Source organism: Halichoerus grypus, chromosome 7 (genome assembly GCF_964656455.1).
Source record: "Halichoerus grypus chromosome 7, mHalGry1.hap1.1, whole genome shotgun sequence".
Taxonomy (NCBI): Eukaryota; Metazoa; Chordata; class Mammalia; order Carnivora; family Phocidae; genus Halichoerus; species Halichoerus grypus.
Window position 1 is genome coordinate 142,212,572 of NC_135718.1, and position 27,911 is coordinate 142,240,482.

A 27,911-nucleotide genomic window follows, 5' to 3' on the forward strand; every position below is an offset into this window, starting at 1 on the left:
GTGTTTGAAAAGATAGAGTAAGGACTCTTATAGAAATATGAGGAACCAAAGAGAAACTGGACTAAAGTGACCTTGGGGGCTGCAGGGGCATGGTTTCCCTCTCTAGTGTCATCTCTGCTTTTCTCTGCATTTCTGCCTCTTATCCTCTTTCTGCTGATTAGCTTTATCTGCTAGTAGTGTATTTCTCATAAATCTTCAGCTTACACTCAGTTATCCTGGCTGTTCCAGGCCTGATGTAGTATAACCTTCCAGCTCTAGAACCCACAGCTAGTTCTGTTTTTCAGTTCAGATTCCTGAAAGAGAATCTGTTTTGCTCAATTTATAAAATCGAACTAGCCCACGTAAGTGGTAGGATTGGAACACAATAAATAGTAAATATGTGTTAATGTAATGGATATGTTAAATTAACATATAAAGAAAACTAACATATATAAACATAAAACATAATATACAAATGTATATAAATAAATCACAGTTGTGATCTTGGGGAGGGTGTGTTACACTATATCAAATGCAGTGTTTTATGGGAACAGGGCCATGAACAAGTATTTCTTCAGATTGAGGGCTGCCAGGCAGGGAGTCCTTTTAGTGCCTTGACTTGATGGCTTCTGGCTGAGTTGATTGGCCAGATGGTGATGTCCTTACTTGACTAAGGGAAACATACAGGCATACCTCAGAAATATTGCAGGTTTGGTTCCAGACCATGCAATAAAGTGAATATTGCAATAATGCAAGTCAAATGAATTTTTTGTTTTCCCAATGCATATGAAAGTTATTTTGACACTGTAAGTTGTCTATTAAGTGTATGCAACAGCATTATTTCTAAAAATGTCCATACTTTAATTTAAAAATACTTTATTACTATATGTAAGTGATGAATCACTAAATTCTATTCCTGAAACCAATATTACACTACATGTTAACTAACTAGGATTTAAATAAAAATTGGAGACAAACAAATACTCTAAAGGCTCTAAAAATTTAAATCTATAAGGATAATTAATAAAGCATTCTTTTCTAATAAAAAATAAAAATACTTTATTACTGAACAATGCTAGCCATCATCTGAGCTTCCAGCGAGGTGTAATCTTTCTGCTGGTTACGGGGTCTTGCCTCAGTGTTAATGGCCGCTGACTGATCATTGCGGTTACTGAAGGTTGGGTGGCTGTGGCAATATCTTAAGACAAAAGTGAAATTTGCCATATCAATTACCTCTACCTCTCAGGAACGATTTCTCTGTAGCATGCGATGCTGTTTGATAGAATTTTACCTGCAGTAGAACTTCTTGAGAGATTGGAGTTAGTCCTCTCAAACTCTGCCACTGTTTTATCAACTACCTTTTTGTAGTATTCCAAATCCTTTGTTGTCATTTCAACAGTCTTCACAGCATCTTTACCAGGAGTAGGTTCCACCTCAAGAAACCACTTTCTGTGCTCATCCATAAGAAGCAACTCCTCATCTGTTCAAGTTTGATCATGAGATTGCACAATTCAGTCACATCTTCAGATTCCACTTGTAATTCTAGTTCTCCTGCTATTTCTACTCCATCCGTAGGTACTTCCTCTATTGAAATCTCAAACCCTTCAAAGTCTTCCATGAAGATTGGAATCAACTTCTTCCAAACTCCTGTTAATGTTGATATTTTGATCTCTTTCCATGAATCATGCATGTTCTTAGTGGCATCTAGAATGTGAATCCTTTCCAGGAGGTTTTCAGTTTACTTTGCCCACATCCATTAGAAGACTCACTATCTAAGGCAGCCTTACAAAATTGTATTTCTTAAATAAGACTTGAAAGTCAGAATTACTCACTGATCCATGGCTTCAGAATGGATGTTGTGTTAGCAGGCATGAAAACAACATTAGTCTTGTACATCTCCATCAGAACTCTTGGGTGGCCAGATACATTGTCAGTGAGTGGTCATATTTTGAAAGGAATCTTTTTTTCTTTGCAGTAGGTCTAAACAGTGGGCTTAAATATTCAGTGGGCTTTAATGTTGTGAACAGATGTGCTGTCCAGGCTTTTTTGTTTCATTTACAGAACACAGGCAGAGTAGATTTAACATAATTCTTAAGAGCCCTAGGATTTTTGGAATGGTAAATGAGCACTGGCTTCAACTTAAAGCCACCAGCTGCATTAGCCCCTAACAAGAAAGTAAGCCTGTCCTTTGAAGCTTTGAAGCCAGGCATTGACTTCTCTCCAGCTATGAAAGTCTTAGATGGCATCTTCTTCCAATAGAAGGCTATTTTGTTTACATTGACAATTGGTTGTTTAATGCAGCCACCTTCATTAATTATCTTAGCTAGATCTTTTGGATAACTTGCTATCACTTCTGTATCAGCACTTGCTGCTTCACCTTACACTTTTATATTATGGAGATGGCTTCTTCCCATAACCTCACGTACCAACCTCTGCTAGATCTATACTTTTTTTCTGCAGCTTCCTCACCTCTCTCTGCCTTCACAGAATTGAATAGAGTTAGGGCCTTGCTCTGGATTAGGCTTTGCCTTAAAGGAATGCTGTGGCTGGTTCGATAATTCTATCCAGACCACTCAAACTTTCTCCATATCAGCAATAAGGCTGTTTCATGTGTTTATCATTTGTGTGTTCACTGGAGAAGCACTTTCAGTTTCCTTCAAGGACTTTCCCTTTGCCTTCACAACTTAGCTTATTGGAGCAAGAGGCTAGCTTTTGGCCTGTCTTGTCTGTTGACATGCCTTCCTCATTAAGCTTTATCATTTCTAAAGCTTAGAGACATGTGACTCTAACTTTCACTTGACTACTTAGATGCCATTGTAGGATTGTTAATTGGCCTAACTGCAATATTTTTGTGTCTTAGGGAAGGGGAGGCCTGAGGAGAGGGAGAGGGAAAGATGGAGGAACGCCGGTTTGGCAGAGCTGTCAGAACGCATGGAACATTTATTAAGTCCCCTGTCTTATACGGACGGGCATAGTTCATGGCGCCCCAAAAGCAATTATAATAGTGATATCAAAGACCACTGAGCACAGATGACTGTAACAAATATAATAATGAAAAATGAAAATAATGAATAATGAAAATAATGAAAAAGTTTGATGTATTGTGATAGCTACCTAAGTTTCACAGAGATAAAAAATGAGCAAATGCTATTAGAAAAATGGCACTGATAGACGTGCTCAGAACAGGGTTACCACAAACCTTCAATTTGTAAAAAGCACAATATCTGAAAAGATCAATAAAGCAAAGTGTAATAAAATGAAGTATGTCTGTATAAGAAGCATTATAGGTTTGATAGGATGGAGGTTTTGGATATAAGTTTAATTTGGGGGCAGCTCTGTTTAATTTTCCTATTGTGCATCTAGGTAGATATTCCTAGTGAACATTTGAAAATATTAGTCTTTTTTTTTTTAAGTTTTTTATTGTTATGTTAATCCCCATACATTACATCATTAGTTTTAGATATAGTGTTCCATGATTCATTGTTTGTGCATAACACCCAGTGCTCCATGCAGAACGTGCCCTCCTCAATACCCATCACCAGGCTAACCCATCCCTCCATCCCCCTCCCCTCTAGAACCTCAGTTTGTTTTTCAGAGTCCTTGAAAATATTAGTCTTGAGTCAAATAAAAACACTGTATATAGAGATAAAGATTTAGAAATCATCACTGTAGAGGAAATAGTTAAAACCTTGGTGGTGGAAAAATCTCCTAGGGCGAAACTATATAGCGAGAAGATTAAGTACAGATTTCTGGGAGTTGCTTTAATGTTAGGACCATGGTTCTTTATTAGGTTGCTCATCTCCATCACCTTGAGGCTTAATATTATATACATATGCCTTCCTAAGTCACAGATATTTTGACTCAGTAGGCAGATGTGTTTGAGATATATGCCACAGTGATTCTAATTCACAGTTCTGGTTAAGATAAGCATCATTAACTCAGTGTATTGGCAGAAAATGGTAAGCCTGTCAAGAAATCGAGAAAGCAAGGAAGAGAACCAGGAGATATTGTGCAGATGTAGAGAAAAGAAATTTCACTGCAAGGACTGGATGAACAGCATGATGCAGAGGTCAAGTCATGTGAGAACTAAAAGAATATATTAGATTTGGCCATTGGGAAGTCATTCATTGATAGCTTTGCTTTCTTCTTTAAATATCAGCTAGTTCTTACTTCTCCCATATTCTTCAGGATATCATAAAAGAACTTTCCAATTCTTTGCCAAACTTCAGGCATATATCTAAAATTTTACTCTTACCCATGGTGATATTTATGTCTATATGCATATACATCTCTTTCTGTATTTATATATGTGTGTATATATGCATATACACATTAAAATATTCAGACATTTAAATTTAAATTTTAATATAAAATTAAAATTTTAAAATATATTTTAAATATGACAATATGGGCATATTAAAGTTAATAAAATGGTGCCAGTATCATATATATGTCCATGCCAATATATATATATATATATATATCACCACTTTTCTAAAATTTTATTTGAATATTCCACTTTAGAATTGTGCTGAAAATAAACATCAAATTAAGCCACCTATATATTGTAGAATCTATATTCTTCTGCTTTTAAATACATTTTGGAACACTGGTACAGTCACAGTTTCTTAAGAATAACTGATTGTGATTTGCATTTCATCCATAGGTCTGCTCAGTAACTTGAGATATATTTTGGCTAGAGCCCTTGAAGTCATTGAAAGTGCTAGATGCTCCATGTAAATTTTAAATTAGAGGTTACAAACTAGTGGCTTCTGAGTCGCGTACAGTCTCCAGGTCTGTTATATTTGGATCCTACAATTTTCTAAAAATTAAATTAATTGAAAAGTAAATAAAAATGGTAATTAAATCTTTTGAAAATCCAGATTTTCCAGCTTATATTAAATGCTAGGTGATCTAGAAATAGTGGGCCCACACTCTTACATGGCAATAATTGAAGTTTACATTCTTAGTTTTTACATCTAACTCACTGGTGTTACCTACCTAGCCCTTCTAGATTAAAATATTGGAGACCCTCGTTCTAGGTGATAAACTCCTCAGGAGCGTAGCCCATGACTTATGCAGTATACTGAGTATAATGCTTGACAAATGGTAGGTATCAATTTTTTTTTTTTTTTTTACATACTGGGCTTGAGCTTAAACTAAGTCTGATTTGTTTTGTCCTAATCTATCTGATCACCCACCAAAATTATTCTCATTGAAAGAAAAATCAAGCAAAAGAAAATGAGTTCCATTGTGATTTCTCTTTGATCTTTATTAACATTACCCTATTAGTCCCAGTAATAAGTGGTCTTATGCTTCTGTTTTTCTTTCTCTTACTTTCAATATTATTTTCCAAACTGTATCTCTTAAAATGCTAGTCTGGAAAATGTTCATGGGTTTTCTGTCAAATAAATTTGGGAAAAGTTATATTTAAAACAGTTAAACTGGTTTTTTTTGTGGCATTTACAGTCTTAAGTAGTCTTATAGTCTCAGTCTTAAATAGACTTTTATTTAGTGTGAACTTCAAAGAAGGAACATATAATCTATAGTATTTTGCAAACTTATTTACTTATTCATTCAACAAATATTACTACATCATGTGCCAGGCACTATATTTGGCATTGGGGACAGAGCAATAAACAAGATAGACAGAGAGCTCGTGGCTTTGTAGATCTAATAATATAGTTGTAATATAGTTGGCCATGAAATCTCCTCATCCACAGACCATAGTTTGGAATATGCTACTCTGGAATATTACTTAACAAAGAATAATTGATTTTCCTTAACGATTTTTTTTTTTTTTAGTTTCAGCTTATTTTTTCCTTAGACCTTCTTAACAATAATTTGTACAAGTGTTTTCGCACAGCCTTATTTTCCTTCTTAGTTATATGTTCTTTTTTATTAAGTTTTTCATTTTAATTCTAGTATAGTTAACATGCATAATTATATGTTCTTTATATCAATTATACAAGTCCTAAAAATATCTGAGCTCAGCCGTTTTAGCTATACTGGCATCTTTGTTAGTTTAAAACATCTGATATAAATGGCCTAAAAGAAGAGCCTGTGTAACTGTTACTTAGCTGGAACATTTAAATTTAGTATCTTTTAGCAGAGATATTTTTTTAAAGGTTTTTCACAATTAACTAGAGAAAGGTTAACTCTGCAAAACATATGTCAGAAAGTTGTTGCAGAGCCGTAATGAAATTACTGAGTCAGCATTGAGATTGTTAATAATAATAATAATAATAATAATAATAATAATATATCTGGGAGTTCTATTCTTCTTAAGCTAAGAAAAATGTAAGAAGAAGGGCAAAATATGTCTTTCCATTTAAATTTAGAAGCTTGCAATATAAGCTTACTGTCTAGTTGAACAGATAGTCTTGCCGTTTGCGTTCCTTAAATATTACATTTCTGTCTCTACCCTGGGGGAGAGACCTGTGTTATTGATATTGCTGCTTAAATAGTTCATGAGTTTTAAATTTCTGCTATGAATTCCACTCTAAGTATAAAATACTTTATGTATTAAACACTTAGAGCTATGGTTACATTAAAATCTCAGTGAAAGCTGTCTTCTTCCACAAATGAAGCCCATCTATTTCCTGTCCCAGTCTGTTGCTTATTTCATTAACGTCTCTTCAACCAAAATTCTAGTAGACTAAAACATCTTAATAGAGCAGTGGACTATGTTTTGAGAGCTTTCTATTGATATTAATGAGTTATATGTTAGGTTTATCTGGAAATTTGGGTTCTTCATACCTACAATGAAAATACTTTATTTCTCATATTGAACGTAGTAAAAAAGTCTTATTTGCTAAAGTTATTCTAAAATTTAGATTATTCTGTATTTAAAGGAAAAATATTCAGCTTTTTAATGGCCCTTTTTTATGAATCAGACCTGAGTCACTTAACCTGATTAGTGTTTTAGTAGAGCTAAAATTATTCAGTATTGAGACATAATTGACATATAGTTCTGTATAAGCCTAAAATGTACAGCACAGTGATTTCACTTACATATATTGCAAAATGATATGCATTCATTATTCATTATATTAATTCAATATTCATTATTAATTATACACACTACAAATCTAAAACATGTCTCAAAATGTAATTGACAAAATAATTTGCATATTTCCAATTATGTGTTTTATCAAAGTGCTTTATCTTTTTTTTAAAAAAAGCTCTGATTGGTTAATGAGAACTGAGTCATCTGATGAGACCAGAAATGAACTGGTTATAACTCAGCCCTCAAAACATTAAATTTACTATTTTCTATTTTATAATAACAATTGTAATATTAAAGTCTAACAGATTCATTTTTGAGCAGGTGTACTTTTAAGATAACATGAAAATTATTTGTTGATTGGTTTATTAGATTAAATCAACTTGCTTGATTCATGTTTAATCTTTCAGTTCTTTCATCACCTCTTTCCAAACTTTTACACATAGCTGTCTTTGCTTGTCAAATTAAGTTTTGTAGACTAGAGAGAATTCCCTCTGGAATTAAAGGAAATGCCTTCCCCTAATTAGCCCATAGTGGATTTTTTTCCCTCCTATTTTACTTTATTTACCTACAACTAAATAACTGTTCTATTTTGAACATTACAAAGCTCTGAACCCTTGCTCCCTTTTTTTTTTTCCTTGCTCCCTTTTTTTTTTTTTTTGCAAGTATTTTAAATACATGCCTTTTAAGCAAAGATCCTGGGATGAATTCTAGCACTCACTCCTATATCCCCATTAGGGAGTGTCTGTCCTTCCAGTGTTGTTAATGATTGGGAGGGGCTGCTCATACACTAAGATCTTTATTAATGCAGCTTGTGATCTTTTGAGCATATCTATACTTCTGCTACCAACCCCCCCAAAATTAAAAAAATAAAAATAAAACATTAGAGCAACCATTATTGCTGTAAGAAAAAATAATGGCATGATTCCCACTCTGTGTTGTACATAAGATAAAACTGTAATTGATTTGCTGAGAGATTCTTTGGTCATTTACTACCTCAGTAGTGCATGATCAAGATATTATCTTAGAGTAACTCTTAATAAAGTTAGAAGTAAACTACTGCTTGCGCATATGAAGTTCAATTACTCAAATATTAAGACAGTAAAATTCATAAGACCTTATTTGCTATGCCATCATCTCATCACTTTACTTTTCTTGTGTATAAAGTGTAGGAGGTTTTAAAAACTTGAAGACTAAATTATTTTATAACCAATCTGGGATGATGTAGAAGTATTTTTGTTTCCCTTTTCCACATGAAAAATTAGATCTGATAGTCACTTATTATGTAAGAGTCCTGTATTTATTTTATAATTCATATATAAGAAAAATATCTTTTTTCAATAAAAGGTGGAAAATGTCAGACATGTCTTGGTATCAAAGCATCACAAAGCATCTGATTTAACAGCATAGTTTAAAGAGAGCAGTGTGGTAATCGGCCACCTTACCTTGGTCCCCAGGATTTATTAGCCTTTGTAATGCTATGGTCAAGTCTGCCTCTCAGGGAGAGGATCAGCTTAGAGCCCAAATGATGAGCCCCCTTTTGGCAATAGTATTTGCGAGGAAAGAATAAAGTCACTGGGACAATATTTCCTACAGATGTTAACTAAGATAAAACTGTTGAAGCTTAGCCTGTTCTGATAGGAACCAGAATGCACCCTATGAAAAGCATTCTTTCTATTTTCCAAGCAAATTAGCTACACACTTAAAAGACCCCACATGTGTGTTCCAAGCTCTTACCTCTGTAAGAGGTATCTACTCATACCAGTTCCTGACTTGCATGCTCTTCTTCAATTTCCATATATGTCTAATGAGGTCTGACCCATTTGTTACAGCTCAGGTTAGATATTGTCTTGCTCTGGTTTACTATTTCTCTTGCCTTTGGCCTAAGCAAAAAAACTTATTTGCATTCTTTTGCATAGCTCATTGGAAAATTTATTGTGGTCTGGAACCGAATTCCTAACTTGTAATAAAGTGTGCCTTTATCCTGAATAAAGTGTCCCTTTATCTTGCCTTGTGTTAATGCATATATTTCACTAAGAGCCATTTAATAGAGAGAGAGCTGATCTAGGGCAAGTTTGGTGTTTGAGATGTGTTCCCATAGGCATGTATCTTGGCATCTCTAAATTGTTATCACCATGTCCATTTTGGGATGATTTACCTAGCTAGAATCCATCATGGCTTGCATAACTATCCTCCTGAGCAGTCAAAATTTATATAAATGTAAACATAAAGACAGATGTTTTGTAGTGTATAAAGATCTGTAATATAAAACTATATATATATTCTCCTTATTTACCATGCAGTCGTCTTCACCATAAGACTCTACATGATCTACTTTGTTTCCTGTATAAAGAATCCAGTTTCTAGCTGTGTTGAACCCCTTTCAGTTCTTTCAGCGTTCCTTTTTATGCTCTAACTCACCTCCATATCTTTGTATATGTTTTTTGTCTAAAATAGCCTCTACCAGCTTCTTAACTTGACTAACTACTTGTCTTTGAGTTCTGCATACACAGTCTGAAAAGATAACTTTTCTATGTCCCATCTCCCAACTCCTTGCCAATAACCCCCCAAAACGTATGCATATTATGAACACATATGCATATACAAACATAAACCTTCCTCTGTGCCTTAGTAGCCTCTTGTGTGTACGTCTGTCAGAAAACTTAACACATTCTTCTGTGTTGTCTCATCTCCACTCCCTACTTTAAGGTGAATTCCTTTTAGGTATCTTCCATCATTCTATCTCAGTGTTTTTCAAAATGCTTAATATATAAAAGCACTTAATTTAATGTTTGTTTAATGTATAAAGAATTCTCTATATTTATTTATTTATAACCAATGTTATATGTTTATAAATATATAACATGAATGAATATTTGTTTAATATTCATTGTTAATGAATGAATATTATTAAGACAGTAGAGATCAGTGTGGACTGCAGTGGGATAATTAAGCTGCCTAGGAAAACTGGGTGTTAAGCTGGATTTTGAAAGATGAGCAGTGTATGGATCAGCATATCAGGAAGAGAGGAGCATGGGCAAAGGCAGAGGTAGGATGGAAAGACAGAAAGAAAGACAGGAGAATGGCATCAGTGGAATGGCAGACAGGGAGTGGTAGGAGACCGAACAGATCCAGGTGCATTCTAAGAAGCCTGATAGCTGGGCTGAAGAAGATAGGCTTGGATCAGTAGGCAAGAGGGTTTCATAATTTGCAGATTTCAGTTATTTGGCAGTGAAATAGACAGACTGGAGGAAAACCTAGAATTATGAGTGGCAATAATTAGACTATAAAAAGGGGGGGATAAAAGGGAGTTATAAGAGGAAAAAAATGTAAGTATAATTCATTAGTCTTCTTATTTGGAAAATAATATTAAGTATATTAATACTCAAAGTATAAAGACTTTGTATTTGCAGTGAACCCATTTTCCCTGAAGCTAATTGACTATTTTCAATTTTTGCTTCCTGAGGCCTCTACAAATTCTTCCCTAACTGCCCACACATTCATGTAATGATGTGTTCATGAAGCCACTGTATCTCCACATTATATTTTAGAATTTCTTCCAGATGTGAATCTTTGATGAGATTATAAAATAATAAGCTAACCCATATCTTCTTTAATATGGTATCCAGCTAATTGAAAAGAAATTACTGCAAGTATGAGGTAAATCTGAAAATATATTTAAAACTGTTAAAAGAGGGGCGCCTGGGTGGCTCAGTCATTAAGCGTCTGCCTTCGGCTCAGGTCATGATCCCATGGTCCTGGGATCGAGCCCCAAATCAGCCTCTCTGCTCTGCGGGAAGCCTGCTTCTCCCTCTCCCACTCCCCCTCCCACTCCTGCTGCTTGTGTTCCCTCTCTCACTGTGTCTCTCTCTGTCAAAAAAAAAAAAAAAATTAAAAAAAAAAACTGTTAAAAGATAACATTTAAAAAAGTAAATGGTATTTATCTAAAAGTTTGCTTATAAACTAAATTGGTTTTATAGGGTTTTCATAGCTATTTATACTTTTATAGAGCAAATCCTATTTGAGAATTAAATGAGTTCTTCCTAATCTGAAGATAAATATTTGAGAATTATTTATAAAACATCTAAATATTTTTTAATATATATACCTATATATGCACATATGTACATATACATGTTACTTCAGTGAAACATTATGGCTGAATGAAAGTAAAATTAACTCATGGACAAGAAAATACTTAGTCTTTCAGCCTTGTCTCCTCAGCCATCCATTCCCTTGAGAAAGCAAATTTTGTTCAGACACAAAAGAAAAATGTACTATTAAAATGCAATTCAGAAGTGATAAAAACTGTAAGTTCAGCAGCCGGCTCACAGCACCCCCTTTGTATACTCAGGGACATTGGGGCCACATTAATTTGTGTGTGTGTGATGTCCATCCCATGTGCAAATTAGCACTGGAAGGACCATAATCTGTCTTATATGAGAGCTCTTTTCCCAGGAGCGTGTGTAATACATGCTTGTGTAATTTTGTGTAATTCAAAGCTCTGTGTTATGTTTGTTTTTATATTTTAAATAGTATTAGAGATGTTTTCTTAGGAAAAATATTAAAAAGAAGTTTATTAATAAACATTAAAAAGGAAAAAAACATTAAAAAGGAATTGTAGAGAAGCATTAAAATTAATGAAATAATGCTGCTTTCCTTTATTATTTTTTAAACAAATTTATGAATATCATGGCAAAGAATCAAATTTTCAGTTCAACTGAGATAATAAAAAAAAAAACCTTCCTTGTCTTAATTAAATGAGATAATATATGTGAAAATATTGACATACGGTTATGGGGTCAATAAATCTGTTGAACCTCAACTTTATTTTTTCAAAGCCTGAATTTCAGAATATTCTTCTCAGCAGAATATTTCATTTCACTAGATATATATTTTTTATTGCCCAGATCTCTTTCTCTAGTTTCTTTTATTTAAAACAGCATCTAACTCCAACTTCATTAGCACCATATCCTCTTTGATTATATTAATTAAAATTTTTGAGGTTTACTCCTGTTTCCTTCATTAAATCTCTTTCCTCCAGATTATCTTTTGTGTTTAGATCTGTGTCTTTCTTTCATGTTGGTAGTTTCCCCAATTGATAATCCATTCTTAGATTCATATTAAAGGAGACTCTAAAAATCAGACTAGAAATATATTTGTACGTGAGAGTAGCTTTTTGATCGACTTTTAATTAAGAATTCTTCAAATGTCGATAGTGAAGTTGTTTCTCTGGGCACTCCCAGTATCTTTTTGAGAAGATGCATTCATGTGAATGAAATATTTAAGTCCAGCTGCCAGTTCACATAGATACGAGCAAGGGAAGAGTTCAATGAGTAGATACCTAACTAATGAATCATTGAACAGTACATCAAAAACTAATGATACAGTGGCTAACTGAACATAATAAAAAAAAAATAAAATAAAATCATATATCCCATTTGGTGCCTCCCATTGGCCTGTGCCTGCTTCCCCTGAGACCAGAGCTCTCTGGTGTAAAGTTTCTGAGAAAAGGCTCTTCTCATGGATGCATGGCCTAGGAGAGGAACGTGAATATTTCTTTACTTCTTGCACAGACTTTTAATCTGTTTCCAGTTCTATCCCTCACTCTCACTTTCTGCAATAACTGTAGCTTTTGTTACTGAGCTTCACTGGAGTTCTGCAAAATGGCCCTTCCCCTTTGGCCTCTCCCTCTTCTGGAACTGAGATTTCAGTTTTTTGAATCTCCTATCAGCTTTTCACCTGGCAAAAATTTGTTGGTATTTTCACCTGCTGGTTCTCCTCTCTTTTCCACTTTCTTCTTATAGGTTTATAACTTTTTTTTTTTTTTAATTTCTTTACTCTTATTTCAGAGGGTTCTGGTGAGGAATTTAAGCATTTCACCACATTACACTAAAAGTATTATCACAATCTTAGCTGGTCCGTGAACGATTATATGGGTCTTAAAATTTTGATCTTTTATGTTGATCATGATAACACATTAAGATAATAATGCTAATGCTAATGATAATGATGGCTATGGCAACAAGCTACTTCTACATTTACTTCTACTTTTAGCACCCCCATTATTTATTGGGCATTTGCTCTTTCAGCCTCCATGTTAAGCTTTGCATATACTAAATTATTCATTCCTTACAACAACCCCATGTGGAAGTGAAATCTCATAGAGGTCAAGTAACTTCTGTAAGGGAACAGAGGTAGCAAGGGCAAAGCTAAGATGTGAATACTAGTCTGTTTGACTCAAAAACCCCATTATTCATAACCCCTACCAAAAATGCCTTCATTATTTCGGTGAGTTAAAGAATGAAACTGAACCACTATCTTATTGTATACACAAAAATTAACTCAAAATGGATGAAAGACTTTAATGTAAGACCTGAAACCATAAAACTCTTAGAAGAAAATCATAGGCAGTAAGCTCCTTGACATCAGTCTTAGTGATGATTTTTTTGGATTTGACACCAAAAGCAAAGGCAACAAAAGCAAAAATAAACAAGTGGGACCACATCAAAATAAAAAGCTGCACAGCAAGGGAAACCATCAACAAAGTGAAAAGTCTACTGAATGGGAGACAATATTTGCAAATCATATATTTGTTAAGGGGTTAATATTTAAGTATATAAAGAACTCATACAATTCAATAGCAAAAAGAAAAACAGTTTAATTTTAAAATGGATAGAGGACTTAGACATTTTTACAAAAAAGACATACAGATGGCCAACAGGTATATGAGTAGATGCTCAACATCACTCATTATCAGGGAAATGCAAATCAAAACCACAGTGAGGTATCACCCTACTACACCAGTCTGAACGGCTAGTATCAGAAAGAAATAACAAGTGTTGACAAGGATATGGACTAAAGGAGACCCTTGTGCACTGTTGGTGGGAATGTAAATTGGTGCCACCACTATGGAAAATAGTATGGAGGTTCCTCAGATAATTAAAACTAGAACTACCATATGATCTAGCAGTTCCTCTTATAGATATTTATTTGAAGAAAGCAAAAACACTAACTCAGAAAGACATATGCACCCCCATGTTCATTGCAACATTATTTACAACAGCCGAGATATGGGTTGAAGCAAACTACATGTCCATCAGTGGATGATTAAGAAAAAGTGTTGTATACAATGGAATATAATTCAGCCATAAACAAAAATCTTGCCATTTTTAACAACATGGATGGACCTCGAAGGCATTATGCCAAGTGAAATAAGTTAGACAGAGAAAGACAAATACCATAAGATCTGACTTATATGTGGAATCTTAAAAAAAAATGCTGATAGATACAGAGAACAGATTGGTGGTTGCCAGAGACGGGTGTTGGGTAGGTGAAATGGGGAAGAGAGTCAAAAGGTACAAAATTCAAGTTATAAAATCAGTAAATAATTCAGACATAATGTACAGATGGAGATGTATAATGGAGACTATAATTTATAATACTGTATTGCATATTTTAAAGTTGCTAAGAGAGTAAATCTTTAAAACTTGTCATCACAAGAAAAAAGATAACTATGTATAGTGATGGATGTTAACTAGACTTGTGATGATCATTTCACAATATATACAAATATCAAATTATGTTGTATACCTGAAACTAATATAATCGTGTATGTCCATTATACCGCAATAAAAAAAAGAAAACAACTTTGAAGAAAACTCATTTCAATGAGAATTTCCTATACTGGGCCTCCTTTTCATTTTTGGATGCCATTTTTAAATTAACATTTTTATTTACACAGTAAATTTTGAATTATTTGGCATCATTAATTGATAAATTTATTCTTTAAAATTTTCTATATTTCCAAACTATTTGAGACTTATAAAAATTCTGTTAAAAAAAGTCTTAGTATCTTCTTTTGCTGAATAAGAAATGAAATTCATAAAAGTTAGTAACAGAGATAGTGGCAGAGGTTAGAGTTGAATCCAGGTATTCTGATTCCAAGCCATGTTTTATTTTCACTACGCTTTACTACTTCTCTAAATTCTAATGCCTTTAATCAAATGTCTACAGAAATAAAATTAACATCACTTAAATGTTCTTTCAGGTTTTTGCCATTTTCTTCCTACCATAAAAATAAAAAGTACATCCCATTAATGCATTCATCAAGCAAGTATGGTCCCAATTCTTATGGAAGTCAACATTTTAGAGATGAAAATCCTAAGAAGTGGATCTGTGACAAGGTAAGTTAATGCAATATTAAAAAATAATGTTCCTTTAGAAAGGCTAAACATATACACTGATTACAACAAATATAAATATTCTCATTACAGTTAACACCTTCGTGGTTATAAACTTATTTATAGCTATTTCATGTAAAGATGGCCCTGCTGACTTCTCTAGGCAGTAAGAGATTTATGTTTTCGTTTTTTAGTGTTATATGTTTTTATGTGTAATGGCTCAGCTACCCAATGACCTATGGCATGCATCATGGCTTTGCCAAAGCCAACCAGGGCCAAAACTTGAATCTGTGGTCACAGAATAGTCAAGCTCTCAAGACATGGAGATCAGCGCTTGATTGCTTTCTCTCAATCTCTGTGTGTTTGTGGATAGATAGATAGTAAATAAGTAGGTAGGTAGGTAGATATATAGATAGGAATAGATAGAGATATATGTGATATATATATATATATATATATATATATATATGATATAGAAAAGAAGAAAGCAAATATTTATTGATTCCAGAGTTACATTTATTAGCATTTAGAGAAAATTTTCTGAATAGGGAAAACACCAAAGTGTCTTACACCAATGTGATGTAAAAGGAAAGTTCTTACTACATGTTAAGCCTGTTATCTAACAGAAACTATAACTTATTTATAGAAATAATTACGCAGATAAAATGATGTTGTAAGTGACATTCTGGAAAGGGGTTAAAGCCACTGAGTTCCATAGGGTATACCAGATGGTATTGGTTCTATTAATAGTCTGTCAGTGAGGATTTACTCATTTACACACAGCCTCCTTCCAAAAGGATTTAAGACACGTTACTAAAAGGTAAATACAGTAAAGGTTATATTTTAGAAATAAAAATAGGGGGAAGTGATCTTAGATGAGAACAGTGTCTGTGCTCACAAAATAAAGGAAACCATTACAGCAATGGTAAGTGACAGGAATTTCAGCTTGTGGATGGCAAAGATGAAGAGGAGAACAAAAGTTGCAGACATATCCTCATTACTCAAGAGGAAGACACATGTTAGACCCTTAAGAAAAATGATATCTTTATTTTACCAAACTCTAAGAAAAAGTCTTTTTTTAGGACATTGTAAATAGGGGATTACCGAAGGTTAGTCACTGGGGAGTAACACAGATACTTTAGAAAGTACCTTTTTCTTTTCCACCTGCTAAGTCCTCTTTCTTAAAAAAATGATCTAAAATACTAAATAATAATTCCACATCATAAGGAATAGGTACAGTGGGTAGTTCAATTTGGCTCACTGATTGACAAACCTAAATACTGGTGACGATGTTATTCTTGGCATTTGTTTTTACCTGATATGCAACCATTCAGAATATAAGCTAAATATAATTTTTAAACTATTTAATTTCATATTTTGAATGTGCATAATGTGATCTACATCTCATTTGCTATTTGACATAAACATTTTTTGCTTTTATGCCCCCTCACCATTTTATTTAATTCAAGGAAGTGTTCGTTTCTTTAAATATAAATGATTTACCTCAGGACACTAAGCTATTTCCGAGTAAATAAGATCCTTATGCAAATGTTTCTTTCCTAGAATAACACAGTACTTTTTGGTTTTATTTTATTTTTATTTATTTATTTATTTATTTTTTAAAAGATTTTATTCATTTATTTGAGAGAGAGAATGGGATAGGGCATGAGAGGGGGGAGGGTCAGAGGGAGAAGCAGACGCCCTGCTGAGCAGGGAGCCTGATACGGGACTCGATCCCGGAACTCCAGGGTCATGACCTGAGCTGAAGGCAGTCGCTTAACCAACTGAGCCACCCAGGCACCCTACTTTTTGGTTTTATATGACAGGTTCACCTCATACATTCTAACATATTTTAGAATATGCATCTATCTTACAGAAGTAAGCAACTTCATGGAAATATAGAGACTTTTGGATACTCACTAAAGAGAAAAAGTTTATTTTGTTCTTTTGAAGAATCATGTGCCCCTCCATACTTTTAGAAAGTATACATACCTAACAAGTTAATGACAAATAGTTGTTCTTGTAGACCCCGAAAATTAAGAGAGAAAAGTATAGGGATTTTTTTAAGTCTTTTTTTTTTTTTTAAGATTTTATTTATTTATTTAACAGAGAGAGAGAGCACAAGCAGGGGGGAGCGGCAGGCAGAGGGAGAAGCAAGCCCAATGTGGGACTCCATCCCAGGACTCTGGGATTATGAGCTGAGCCGAAGGCAGATGCTTAACTGACTGAGCCACCCAGGTGTCCCTGGATTCTTTAAGTCTTAATAAATCATGAATCCACTTAACCCTACATAAAAGCATGTAGAAAAATACTAAATGCAAATTGAAATTCCTTTTTTCCCACCCTCCCTCCCTTCTTTCTTATTTCTTCCTACTTTCTGATCTCTTCAAATAAACGTATTAAATAAACAAATTATCCTTCTGTGTGGCTAATGTAATCCGCACGATAGAGAGGTAGCCATTTTATTGTTTATATGTTAAATCTTACAACTATTAGACATAATTTATATTTTGATTTGATGTTAAGTCATTTGGGTGAGAATTGGGTCCAATAAAAACTTAGTTTCTTGATTACTGAAGTTGGAGGCCACAATTTATTCATTATTAGTGGAGTAAGGATAGTTTTAGGGAGGCTAGAGTTATTAAGATCAAAATATTGAAGAAGAAAGGCTGACCTGGTTTTATGCTTCTTCTGTGGGAAGATGGACTGTTTACAAACATTTAAATTATATATAACATTTAGTTGAAAGCAATAAATTGATTTCAGCCAAGAAACAGCTCAATTAAATATAGTTGGTTCCTGTTCTCCACCTTTTCCATCATGTTTTAAGATTATCTACATGGAGAATTTCCTTTTCTTCTATCATCTATAAGCCTGGAGGTTATAATTTTCAAATCATTTGTTACACAGTGATAAAGGGTATCAGTTGAGAGAAAATCAAATGTTAGATACTCTTTCTCTGATCACATTCACATTAAATCAGTTAAATATCAAATATTGTTTAAATATTTTTGTTTTATTTTTAATGCTATTGACTCAAAAAACACTGTACAAAGACATCAGAAGGTCAACAAAGGGAGAACCAATAGTACAGTTTTTTCTTCGTAGTATGAAAATCAGTAATGAAAAATAACATATATGATTTTTCTTAAAAGCATGGAAATCTGTAATAAAAAATGTAATAAAACATATCACATTTCTTTTTTTATGTAATTAGTGATGATAACTTTTAATCAACTTAAGTTATATCTTTTTTAAAATTTTTTATTGAAATTCAATTTAGTTCACATATGCTATGCTATTAGTTTCAGAGGTAGAGGTCAGTAATTCATCAGTTGCATATAACACCCAGTGTTCATTGCATCAAGTGCCCTCCTTAATGTCCATCACCCAGTTACCCACCCCCCTACCCAATTCCCGTGCAGCAACCCTCAGTTTGTTTCCTAGAGTTAAGAGTCTCTTATGGTTTGTCTCCCTCTCTGTTTTCATCTTAGTTTATTTTTCCTTCCCTTCCTTACTCACCTTTCTTTAATCTGTTTGTAAAATGCCCCAAGTTGTTAGATTGTAGGCCTGTGTCTTAAATGATAAAACTTTTTAAGTTCAGGTAAATAATTTGTGTTTATAAACTCTATACTGTGCTGATACCAATATTTAAAATAGAAGTGAAATTCAATAGGGAGCATATACCAGTCATTCACTATTAATTTAATCTATTTGGGTAAATTTAAATGAGTTGGACAATACAAAAATTCAGTATAGTAAAAACATCCTTTTGGTTGTCAAAACATTCACATATGTTCATATTTACTGAAGCAGAAATAATAGTCCAAGGCCTTTATCTGAATTGGAATGAGTTCTCATATGCATTTTAGACAACTGATTTTAATGGAACTATTTCGTGTTTTCCCACGTTTGCAGAATTCAGGAAGAGGCTTTTAAGATGGTTCATGTTGCTAGAGCCTTTCTTCATCTGCTTATTGTAGGTGAATTACAACATTAGGGCAGCCCTTTTTTGTTATTTTCACATGCATTTTGGTCCTAAACAGGATTTCATAAGCCACAAAGCATAAAAATATCTAGTACTCCAAAGAATTAATTTAGAGAACCTAAGCATATTGCACAGAACATAAAGTTGACCTTTACCGTCTACGGCTTTTGGAATGGAGTGGGATGTGGAGCACATCATAGATTTAATGTGGCACATCGCTGTCTGCAGAAGCTTGGGTGGGACTGGGACTGCTTGCCCATGGCACCCGGTGATTGAATCTGCTGTCACCAGCATCCTGATAATAATGAACATTCAGCTTAACGACCGTGATTATGATTATCATAATTGATGTGCAAGTGCAGTGTGTGGGGATCATTACAGCTGAACTGTACAGCAGAGAAACATGCCTCAGTTATGGATAATTTTACTTTTATGCATTGATTGGGATAAAATATGCCTTTCTATTTAAACAGACCAGCTTCATATGATTTTAAGAATCTTTCTGTACATGTTGATTGATGATTATGCACTTGCTGAAAAACAGCCCCTTACAGTTGTTTGTTTTGTGTTGTTTCGTTTCATTAGTAAAGTAAACAATTAAATAATTAGGTGTAATTGAGGGAAAATATTTTGCTTATGAGGATGGCCTTCAATAATCAAGTATTCAGTTTAAGTGTTTTGATTTTTTTTTTTTCCTCTTTCTCTCTCACAGTACACCAGGGACTGAAATTCTTCAATTTTTTTTTCTATGATTACCCTTGTATCAGTCTTCTTGAGGTCACTATGCTTCAGGGAAAATAATAAGTTTAAATAATTTTTATTATAGATCTGTAGATGCATTTGCATATGTGTATATTTATATATATCTATTACGTACTTTAGAAAACTGGATGGAGCCAAATATTATTTATCAAAATAATATTAAACCTATAGAATAATGTTAAGATATGTATATTTGCACTACCTTTGCTTTTTAACCACCCCCTTTTTTCTGATAGATTTATTATATTGTGTAGTAATTTTCAGTTATACTTTTACAAAGGATTTCTGATTTGAATTTTAACTTGTGGATGAAAATAATATGTGCAGTGATGTATCCAAGATTTTCAGTAGATTAGATCTGACTGTATTAGTTTATGATTATTAACCTAAGGGCTTAATTTGCATTTGAGTCTAAAATATTACATTTGAGTGATGAACAAACATAATGGAACACATTTTCATAAAGCCTGGTAAGCCATTAAAAAGAAAAACTTATTTTGTAACTGCAGTGAAGTCTGAGATTGAGAGATCTCTCCACCAGATTATTAGTAACTGTAGAGCGCTAAAGAGACTGTGGCAAACATTTCCTTCTGAGATCTGTAAGATTTCCGTCACCCCGTAAGGTGCTCACCCTAGATGTGCGGCTGTAGGTGCAGGACAGAGTCTTTGTTTGACAGCCGGAGGTTTAACAGCTTGTCTATAAAATTCTCCTTTTGGAAGTTTTTGATCCCAATATGATTCTTGAACTTTATTAAGAGTTCCTCTTTAAGTTTGCCTCTAAAAATTCAACATATGCCAGTCTTCTCTGCATAATTACTAATCTAAGATAACAAGAATTAAATTCTTCATCTGACAAAAATCTTGGAATATGTTATCTGCACTTCTCTGCAATTAAACTCTTAGCCTTAATTTAAGAAAAAAAGAACAAAACGTTAAATGCCTCAATTTATTTTGTTGTAGTTGTTGTTGGAAACTGAGTTAACATATCAGCGAAAACTTTAGGCTTCTAGACCTTTTGCCGTCATTCCTAGGTATAGGATCATAACTTTAATTTATTTCTGTGACCCCCCTGGTGATGTCTTTATCTGACTTGGCAAAAGAGGAGGTTTCCCAGAATGAAGAGCCCCAAAATGACTAGAAATATAGCTAGTAAATATTCTTGATGTCTTAGAAAGAGGCTGACTTTGATCTTAGAAATCACGGAAGTGTTTGAAGGATTATATGAACGTGAGAGTTAGCATTAACAGTACTTACTCCAGTGTCATTTGGCTATGCTTGCAGGTTTGGCATGAAGAAGTCAAGGGGATATTTATTTGTCCTGCTAGCTGGGCCCCTATCAGACCACACTAAATAATAATGTTTGAGCGTTTCCACTGCAATGAACATTCTTACACATACATCTGTGCCCTAATGAATTCCCAAAAGTGAAATTTTTTTTTAAGATCTATTTATTTATTTTGGAGAGAGAGAGCACGCACGTGCACAAGCACAAGAGAGAGGAGCAGAGGGAGAGAGAATCTCAAGCAGACTCCCCGCTGAGCTTGGAGCCCCACATGGGGCTCGATCCCAGGACCCTGAGATCATGCCCTGAGCCGAAATCAGGAGTCGGCCATTTAACCAACTGAGTGACCCAGGCAATCTGGAAAGTGAAATTTCTGAGTCAGGGCTGTGATGGTTGCTTTTATGTGTCAGTTTCACTAGGCATTAGTACCATTATTTAATCAAACAGTAATCTAAGTGATGCTATGAAGGTATTTTGCAGATGTGGTTAATATCTACCATAAGTTGACTGTAAGCAAAGCAGATGACCCTCACTAGTGTAGGTGGGTCTGATCCAATCAGTTGAAAGCCTTAAGAGCAAAAATTGAGGTTTCTTGGAAAAGAAATCCTGCCGCAAACCTATAATATTAATTCCTGCCTGCATTTTTAGCCTGCCAGGTTACCCTGCAGATTTGGACTTGCCTGTCTCCATAACTGCATAGTCTAATTCCTTAAAAAACTCTTGTCGGTTTGTCTATTTATCTGTCATCTTTCATCATTAGTTCTCTTTCCCTGGAGAACCATGACTGGTATAGAGGGCTAGCACATTAATTTTTTTTCTAATTTTTTGGATTTTTCCAGGTTTATAGAGATATAATTGATGTATAATATTGTTTTAGGTTAAGGTGTACAATATAATGATTTGATACACATATACCTTATTAAATGATTACCACAACAGGATTAGTTAATACATCTGTCAGTTCATAGAATTACCTTTCTATGTGTATGTGTGGTGAGAACATTTAAAATATACACTCTTAGCAATGTTGGTTTTTCAGAACTTTTTCATCTTATAACTGAAATTTTCTCCCTTTGACCAATATCTCTTCATCCCCCCCCGCCCAATCCCTGGGTACTAATCTACTGTTTCTATGAGTTCGACTATTTTAGATTTCATATATAAATGAAATCATATAATATTTGTCTTTCTCTGACTTACTTCATCCCTGTTGTCTCAAATGGCAGAATTTCCTTTTTTATTGCTGAATAATATTCCTGTGCGTGGCGGGAGTGAGTGTGTTACATTATCACATTCTCTTTATCCATTCATCCATCAGTGGACACATAGGTTAGTTCCATGTCTTGAATATTGTGAGTTAACTGCAGTGAACACGAGGGTGTATATATCTTTGAGATAGTGATTTCCTTTCCTTTAATTATGTGTCCATAAGTGGGATTGCTGGGCCATACAGTAGTTCTATTTTTAATTTTTTGAGGAACTTCATACTGTTTTCCATAATGGCTGTCGCAATTTGCATTCCCACAAACAATACGTAAGGATTCCCTTTTCTCTATGTCCTCACCAACACTTATCCCTTGTCTTTTTGATAATAGGCTAGCGTATTATTATAGCTTTTGTTATATATTGTCAAACTGCCCTAAAGAAATGTATAGTTCTAGAAGAGTGGCAGTAAATTTGTAGAGATGTGAATTAATTTTAGAATTGTTAAGAATACAAATAGTGTTAAAATTGAAAATTAATTAGATGTGGTAAAGTAAGAAAACAGGAAGTTTGCTGATTACTCCTAAGTTTCTGCAAGGGACAAACTGAATTTATAGTGATACTATTCACTGAGATTGGGAAAAGAAAAGGATCAGAATTTTGGGGGTAATTGCAGGGAAGAAGTCTTGAGCTCAATCTTATACACGTTTGAGATTGAGATGACTTTGATTCGTCCAAGAAGAGATGTTAAATAAATAGCTAAATATCCATGTTTGTTGCTTGAAACAACTTGGACCAGAGTCACGAAATTGAGTGTATCTCATTCATAAATTAAATTTTGTATATTCAGTTCATAAATAATAATTGAAATCCTGACAGTGAATGAAATAGCCTAAAATAAAACAGGATAATGAGAGGGGAACTAGAAGTTTTGAGGAATGCCAACATTTAATAACCATTTTGGAGTTGGACGAGCTGTAAAGGAGGTAGATAAATGTGAAGAAAACCAAAAGAATATGCTTATCAAAGAAGTCAAGGAAAGATAATGCAGTAAGAAAGGAGTGATGAGCCATGGCAAATGATACTGTGAAGTTAAAGAAGGTGAGGACTGGAAAAGCCCCCTAGATTTAGCAAAATCAAAGTCATTGGTTACTTAGCAAGAGCTGATTCAGTGACAATATGGGGAACTAAGCCAGAATGGAATAATTTGAAGAGGGAGTAAAAAACAGTGGGGGGTGGGAAGGATGGGGGGAAGGGAGAGATCGATCAAGTTAGATAGTAATTTGAATAAATTTGGCTGGAAAGGGAGAAGAGTGATTGGTAGGGCAAGGGCTATAGGGAGAAATATAGTGAAGTATCCTTTTTTTTTTAAAGATGGAAGAAGTCTAGCCTGAATAAATGTTACTGTGCTGTGTGGATATTATTATTTAACCAATTTCCTATGATTTATATTAATTTATCTTTTAAATTAGTGTTTTTGAATTTTGATATTTAGAAACAATGCTAAGGGCCAGTGCTCCTGCAGCTCAGCCTTTGCCTACAAATATGTTTAAAGCACTTGTTCTCTGCCAGAGGTGATTTTGCAGTTTGGGCAATGTATAAACACATTTTGGCTATCACAACTGGGTAAAAGTAGGTGGGGGTCGGTGCTAGGGCATCTAGCACCCACCTTGAGGCTTTGGATTGCTAAATTTCCTATAATGTGCAAGCCAGCTCCCCACAACAAAGAATTATTTGCCTAAAATGTCAGTAGTGCCACTGTTGAGAAATCTTGGGTTAAAGAGTATGCATGTTTTTAAGACTTTTGATTCATCTTCCCAAATGTCTAAACAGAAAGGGTGAACTAATTTACATGTCCAACTGGCAATTTATGTGAATTTCCATTTCCCTGCATCTCATCAACTCTATTATTTTATCATCATTAATTTTATTTTATTTTTTTGCTTGTGAACTTTTGTTCCTTGCAACTTTATATATGGATATTCTTTGATCCCTGATTTAAGGTACATTTCTTCAGAAAAGGTTGTTTGTTTCTGCCAAGAGCTCAATGGAAAAAATAAATTTTGATTTGACATCCAAACCTCTGCGAGTTCAAGTTCATTCTTAGGAACTCTCAGGAAAGACATTTTTTTTTCTCTCCACTCAACCCAGAGCCAAGAGTGAGACAGGGACATATGTCAAAGTCTCCCTAATAGGGTCTTTTTCTTTTTCTAGTTCACCTACTAGGAATGTTATTTTGTTAGGAGTGCTGGATTCATACAGAGATCTCCAGTGTAACTCCCACACTCTGCTGCAGCCCAGTTGTCAATTTCTTGACCATGTAGCATGTTATGCCCAGACACTAGGACTATAAATAAATATATATCTTGGAACAAACACAGCTGTTTAGCCCTCACTAGATTTGCTTTTTTTTTTTTTTTTTTTGTCGATTCTTTCTTCCGAAGAATCCCCTTATTTTTTTCCAGGTCATCTGTGCATTGAAAAGATCTTAAAATCTTGTATCCAGAAATTTTAAGTGAAAGAAACTTCCTGAACGTCTAGTTTGTTGTAGTGCCAGAGATTAAAGTACTGACACTTTCTCTATCTCAAATGTTGGAATAACTTTTGCTAGGTAACAAACTGTCTATTAATTTTGTGCAGTTACTTTAGAGGGGAATGGTTCTTGCCTAAGATACACTTGTGAAGTTTTTCTAAATATTAAATGATCACTTATGTTTCTCTTGCTACCTTTAATATACTATAAAATGATTTAAAATTTATTCTTGTATAAGGATGATTCGGTTTTACATTTTTTACAAATAGTTGCTGAGTTTCCTTAATACCATTTACTCTATTGTTTCTTATGGTTAGCAAGTCTATTATTTTTATTATTCACTTCACTTAGTTACTGTTTTATTTACTTTGGGATTTTTGTAGACTTTATATTACTTTATATTAACTCTTTTATTGTATGCACCAGACTTAGTTTTATATATTATATATTTTAAAAAATTTATCTCAATTATATGTCAAGCAGATACAGGATATCAGAATATTATTTATAAATATAATGGTACAGTGAACTCTCCACCGGACTTAGAGAAAAAATATTCCTGTTATTTTGAAGTCTTATGTGGCACTCCTAACGATTCTATCCTTTCTGTTGCTAACTAGAGGTATCTACTATCCTGAATTTTTAGTAATGTCTTTGCTTTTATCTATATTTTTATTACATATATTTATATTCCCAAGCAGTAGTTAATTTTACATAATTAGGCACTTTATATAAATGTCTTTTTATAAGTGTGTGAATTATACTATGTGTTTTTTTTAACAACAGTCTATACAAGATACTCCCTGCATCTAGCTGCATTTCATTTTCACTGATGTAAAGTATTTCACACATGAATTTGCCACAATTTATCCATTTTACCGGAGATGAATGTGGGTCTTTTGGTAGCCTTTTTGCTCTAATAAACCGTGCTGATCTGAATGTTATATTGGTTCTTTTACATACCTTTTGGTTCCTATATGAAAGAAAGGTATTGCTGATTGTATATGTACATCCTTAAATTTGTTCATAAGAACATATTTTTCCAAATGTTTTACAAATTGGGTGTACAGCAGGGATATTCAGTATTCCTGCCAACATGTACTATTGTTAACTTTAACATTTTTTTGCCAGTATCAGATAGGTGTAACATTACAGTTTTAAGTAGCATTTTCTTGATTTTAAAGAAGTTGTGCTTTTTTATGTAAGAGCACACTGTGTCTCTCAATAAAAATTAGAGGTTTTTTTTCACATAGATTCTTCACATTTGTTACCAGGTTTATTCCTAAACAAATTATATTTTACTGTTATTGTGAAAAAGTTCTTTTCTCATTTATTTTCTAACTTGCTCTTGTTATATAGTCATTTTTGTTGTGCGTATGTGTTTTTGTTAGTGTATTAGTTTATTCAGGTTGCCATAAAGTACCACAGACTGGGTGGCTTAAACAGCAGATATTTACTTTCTCGCAGTTCTGGAGCTGGAAGAGCCAAGATCAAGGTGCTGCCAGGGTTGGTTTCTGGTGAGGACTCCAGCTTGTAGACAGCGGCCTTCTTGCCGCTGTGTCCTCACGTGGCCTCTTCTCTGGGCGTGCATGGAGAGAGAGAGAGAGGATGAGAGAGAGAGAGAGATTGATGGAGAAATAAATCTCTTCCCTTTTGTGATACCAGTCCTATTGATTACATTCTGGAGTCAGAATCTCTTGTTTCAAATTACTACTCCTTGCTTTTGAGCAAGTTATTTGAATTCTCGGTATCTGTTTTCTCCTCTGTGGAAAGGGAAAATATTTTACCTTACAGTTTGCTTTGATGACAGAATTAGGGAATCGTGTAAGTGATTTGGGCTACCCAACATGGTAAACACCATACATTTTAGTTATTTTTATATATATGACCCTTTTGGTTTCTTTTCCTATTCTGTTTTTCCATTAGTATATTTTGATCGCTAATGTTGTAATGATATCCTAAATCTCTGCAGCTCTCTGTATCATTTAAAGTTTCTCCATCATTAGCCCCATTTTCATGTGTTAACATTGTAAAAGCTATTTAGAAAGTAATAATAAAATAACATTAATAAATTGACCAAGTCCTAGATGATTAAAAGATTAATTTGCCTTGTATTAATATAAGTGTATTTTCCATACTATATATATTTCATGTTTTACTCTTACAAAAATTAAATATTGAAATGTAAATATATTAGATGTCTAACTTGTGCTACTTCTAAGACAAATATGTGAAAGCTTGCTATCAAGCTGAATTTTACTTACCCAAGATAACATTTCCTATCCTTTTGTGTCTTCAGTTGATTTTTATGTCAGAATATAAAAAGCAGTACTTTAAAAATCACTTTTGGTAAATTTCCAGGTTGGTACTTAATATTGTTTTTAACCCTTACAAAAAAGAAAAGGAACCCAGCAGTGATACAGACCATAAAAATAAAGGACAAGTCAAACACTTCTTTTCATTTTATGTTACCTTATTGTTTCATATCACTTTATATAATGTGCAGACAAGCTCAGAACTCCACTTAATCTGTTTCATACACTGGGCTTCTTACTTGAGAATTCATTTAATGAAATTATAAAAATTATTGTTTAATTTAATTTCTCTTAACATACTTAACACAGTATTTTCCAAATTATGCCTGATCAGATATATTTTCTCCCAAATATGTTATCCACAGAGTTATTTAACTAAATCTTCGTATTCTAAAAGGATGCTGGAAGCCATACTACCAGACTGATTTTGAGAATTCTGTAGTTAGTAACTTCCATTATACTGGTGGCGTATTGAAAATAGTGTCATGAACTCTAGATTAATCTACAAGCTATTTTTTAGGTGGCTATTATAAGGTTATCAACTCTTAGGGAAAAACTTAAATCTGCTAGCATGTTCAAAGGGTAACAAATGTGAAATATCAGATGACTAAAGAGTGGTAACTTGCTAGTCTGGACAGCAACTGACTTTAAGGATATTTA

General features: G+C 33.8%; 1 protein-coding gene across 7 annotated transcripts in view; it reads left to right on the forward strand.

Annotated features, from left to right (window-relative positions):
* The window catches only part of SPATA17 (spermatogenesis associated 17), a 204,380-nt gene that overhangs the window by 107,269 nt on the left and 69,200 nt on the right, over window positions 1-27,911 (forward strand). For 4 of the 7 annotated variants that reach the window (XM_078078368.1, XM_078078371.1, XM_078078370.1 and 1 more), the window contains exon 9: window positions 15,036-15,171. The exons of the other annotated variants lie outside the window; for them this stretch is intronic. In XM_078078368.1, the coding sequence (XP_077934494.1) occupies window positions 15,036-15,171 (136 nt within the window). The remainder of the gene's footprint in view (window positions 1-15,035; window positions 15,172-27,911) is intronic. 7 annotated transcript variants of the gene reach the window in all.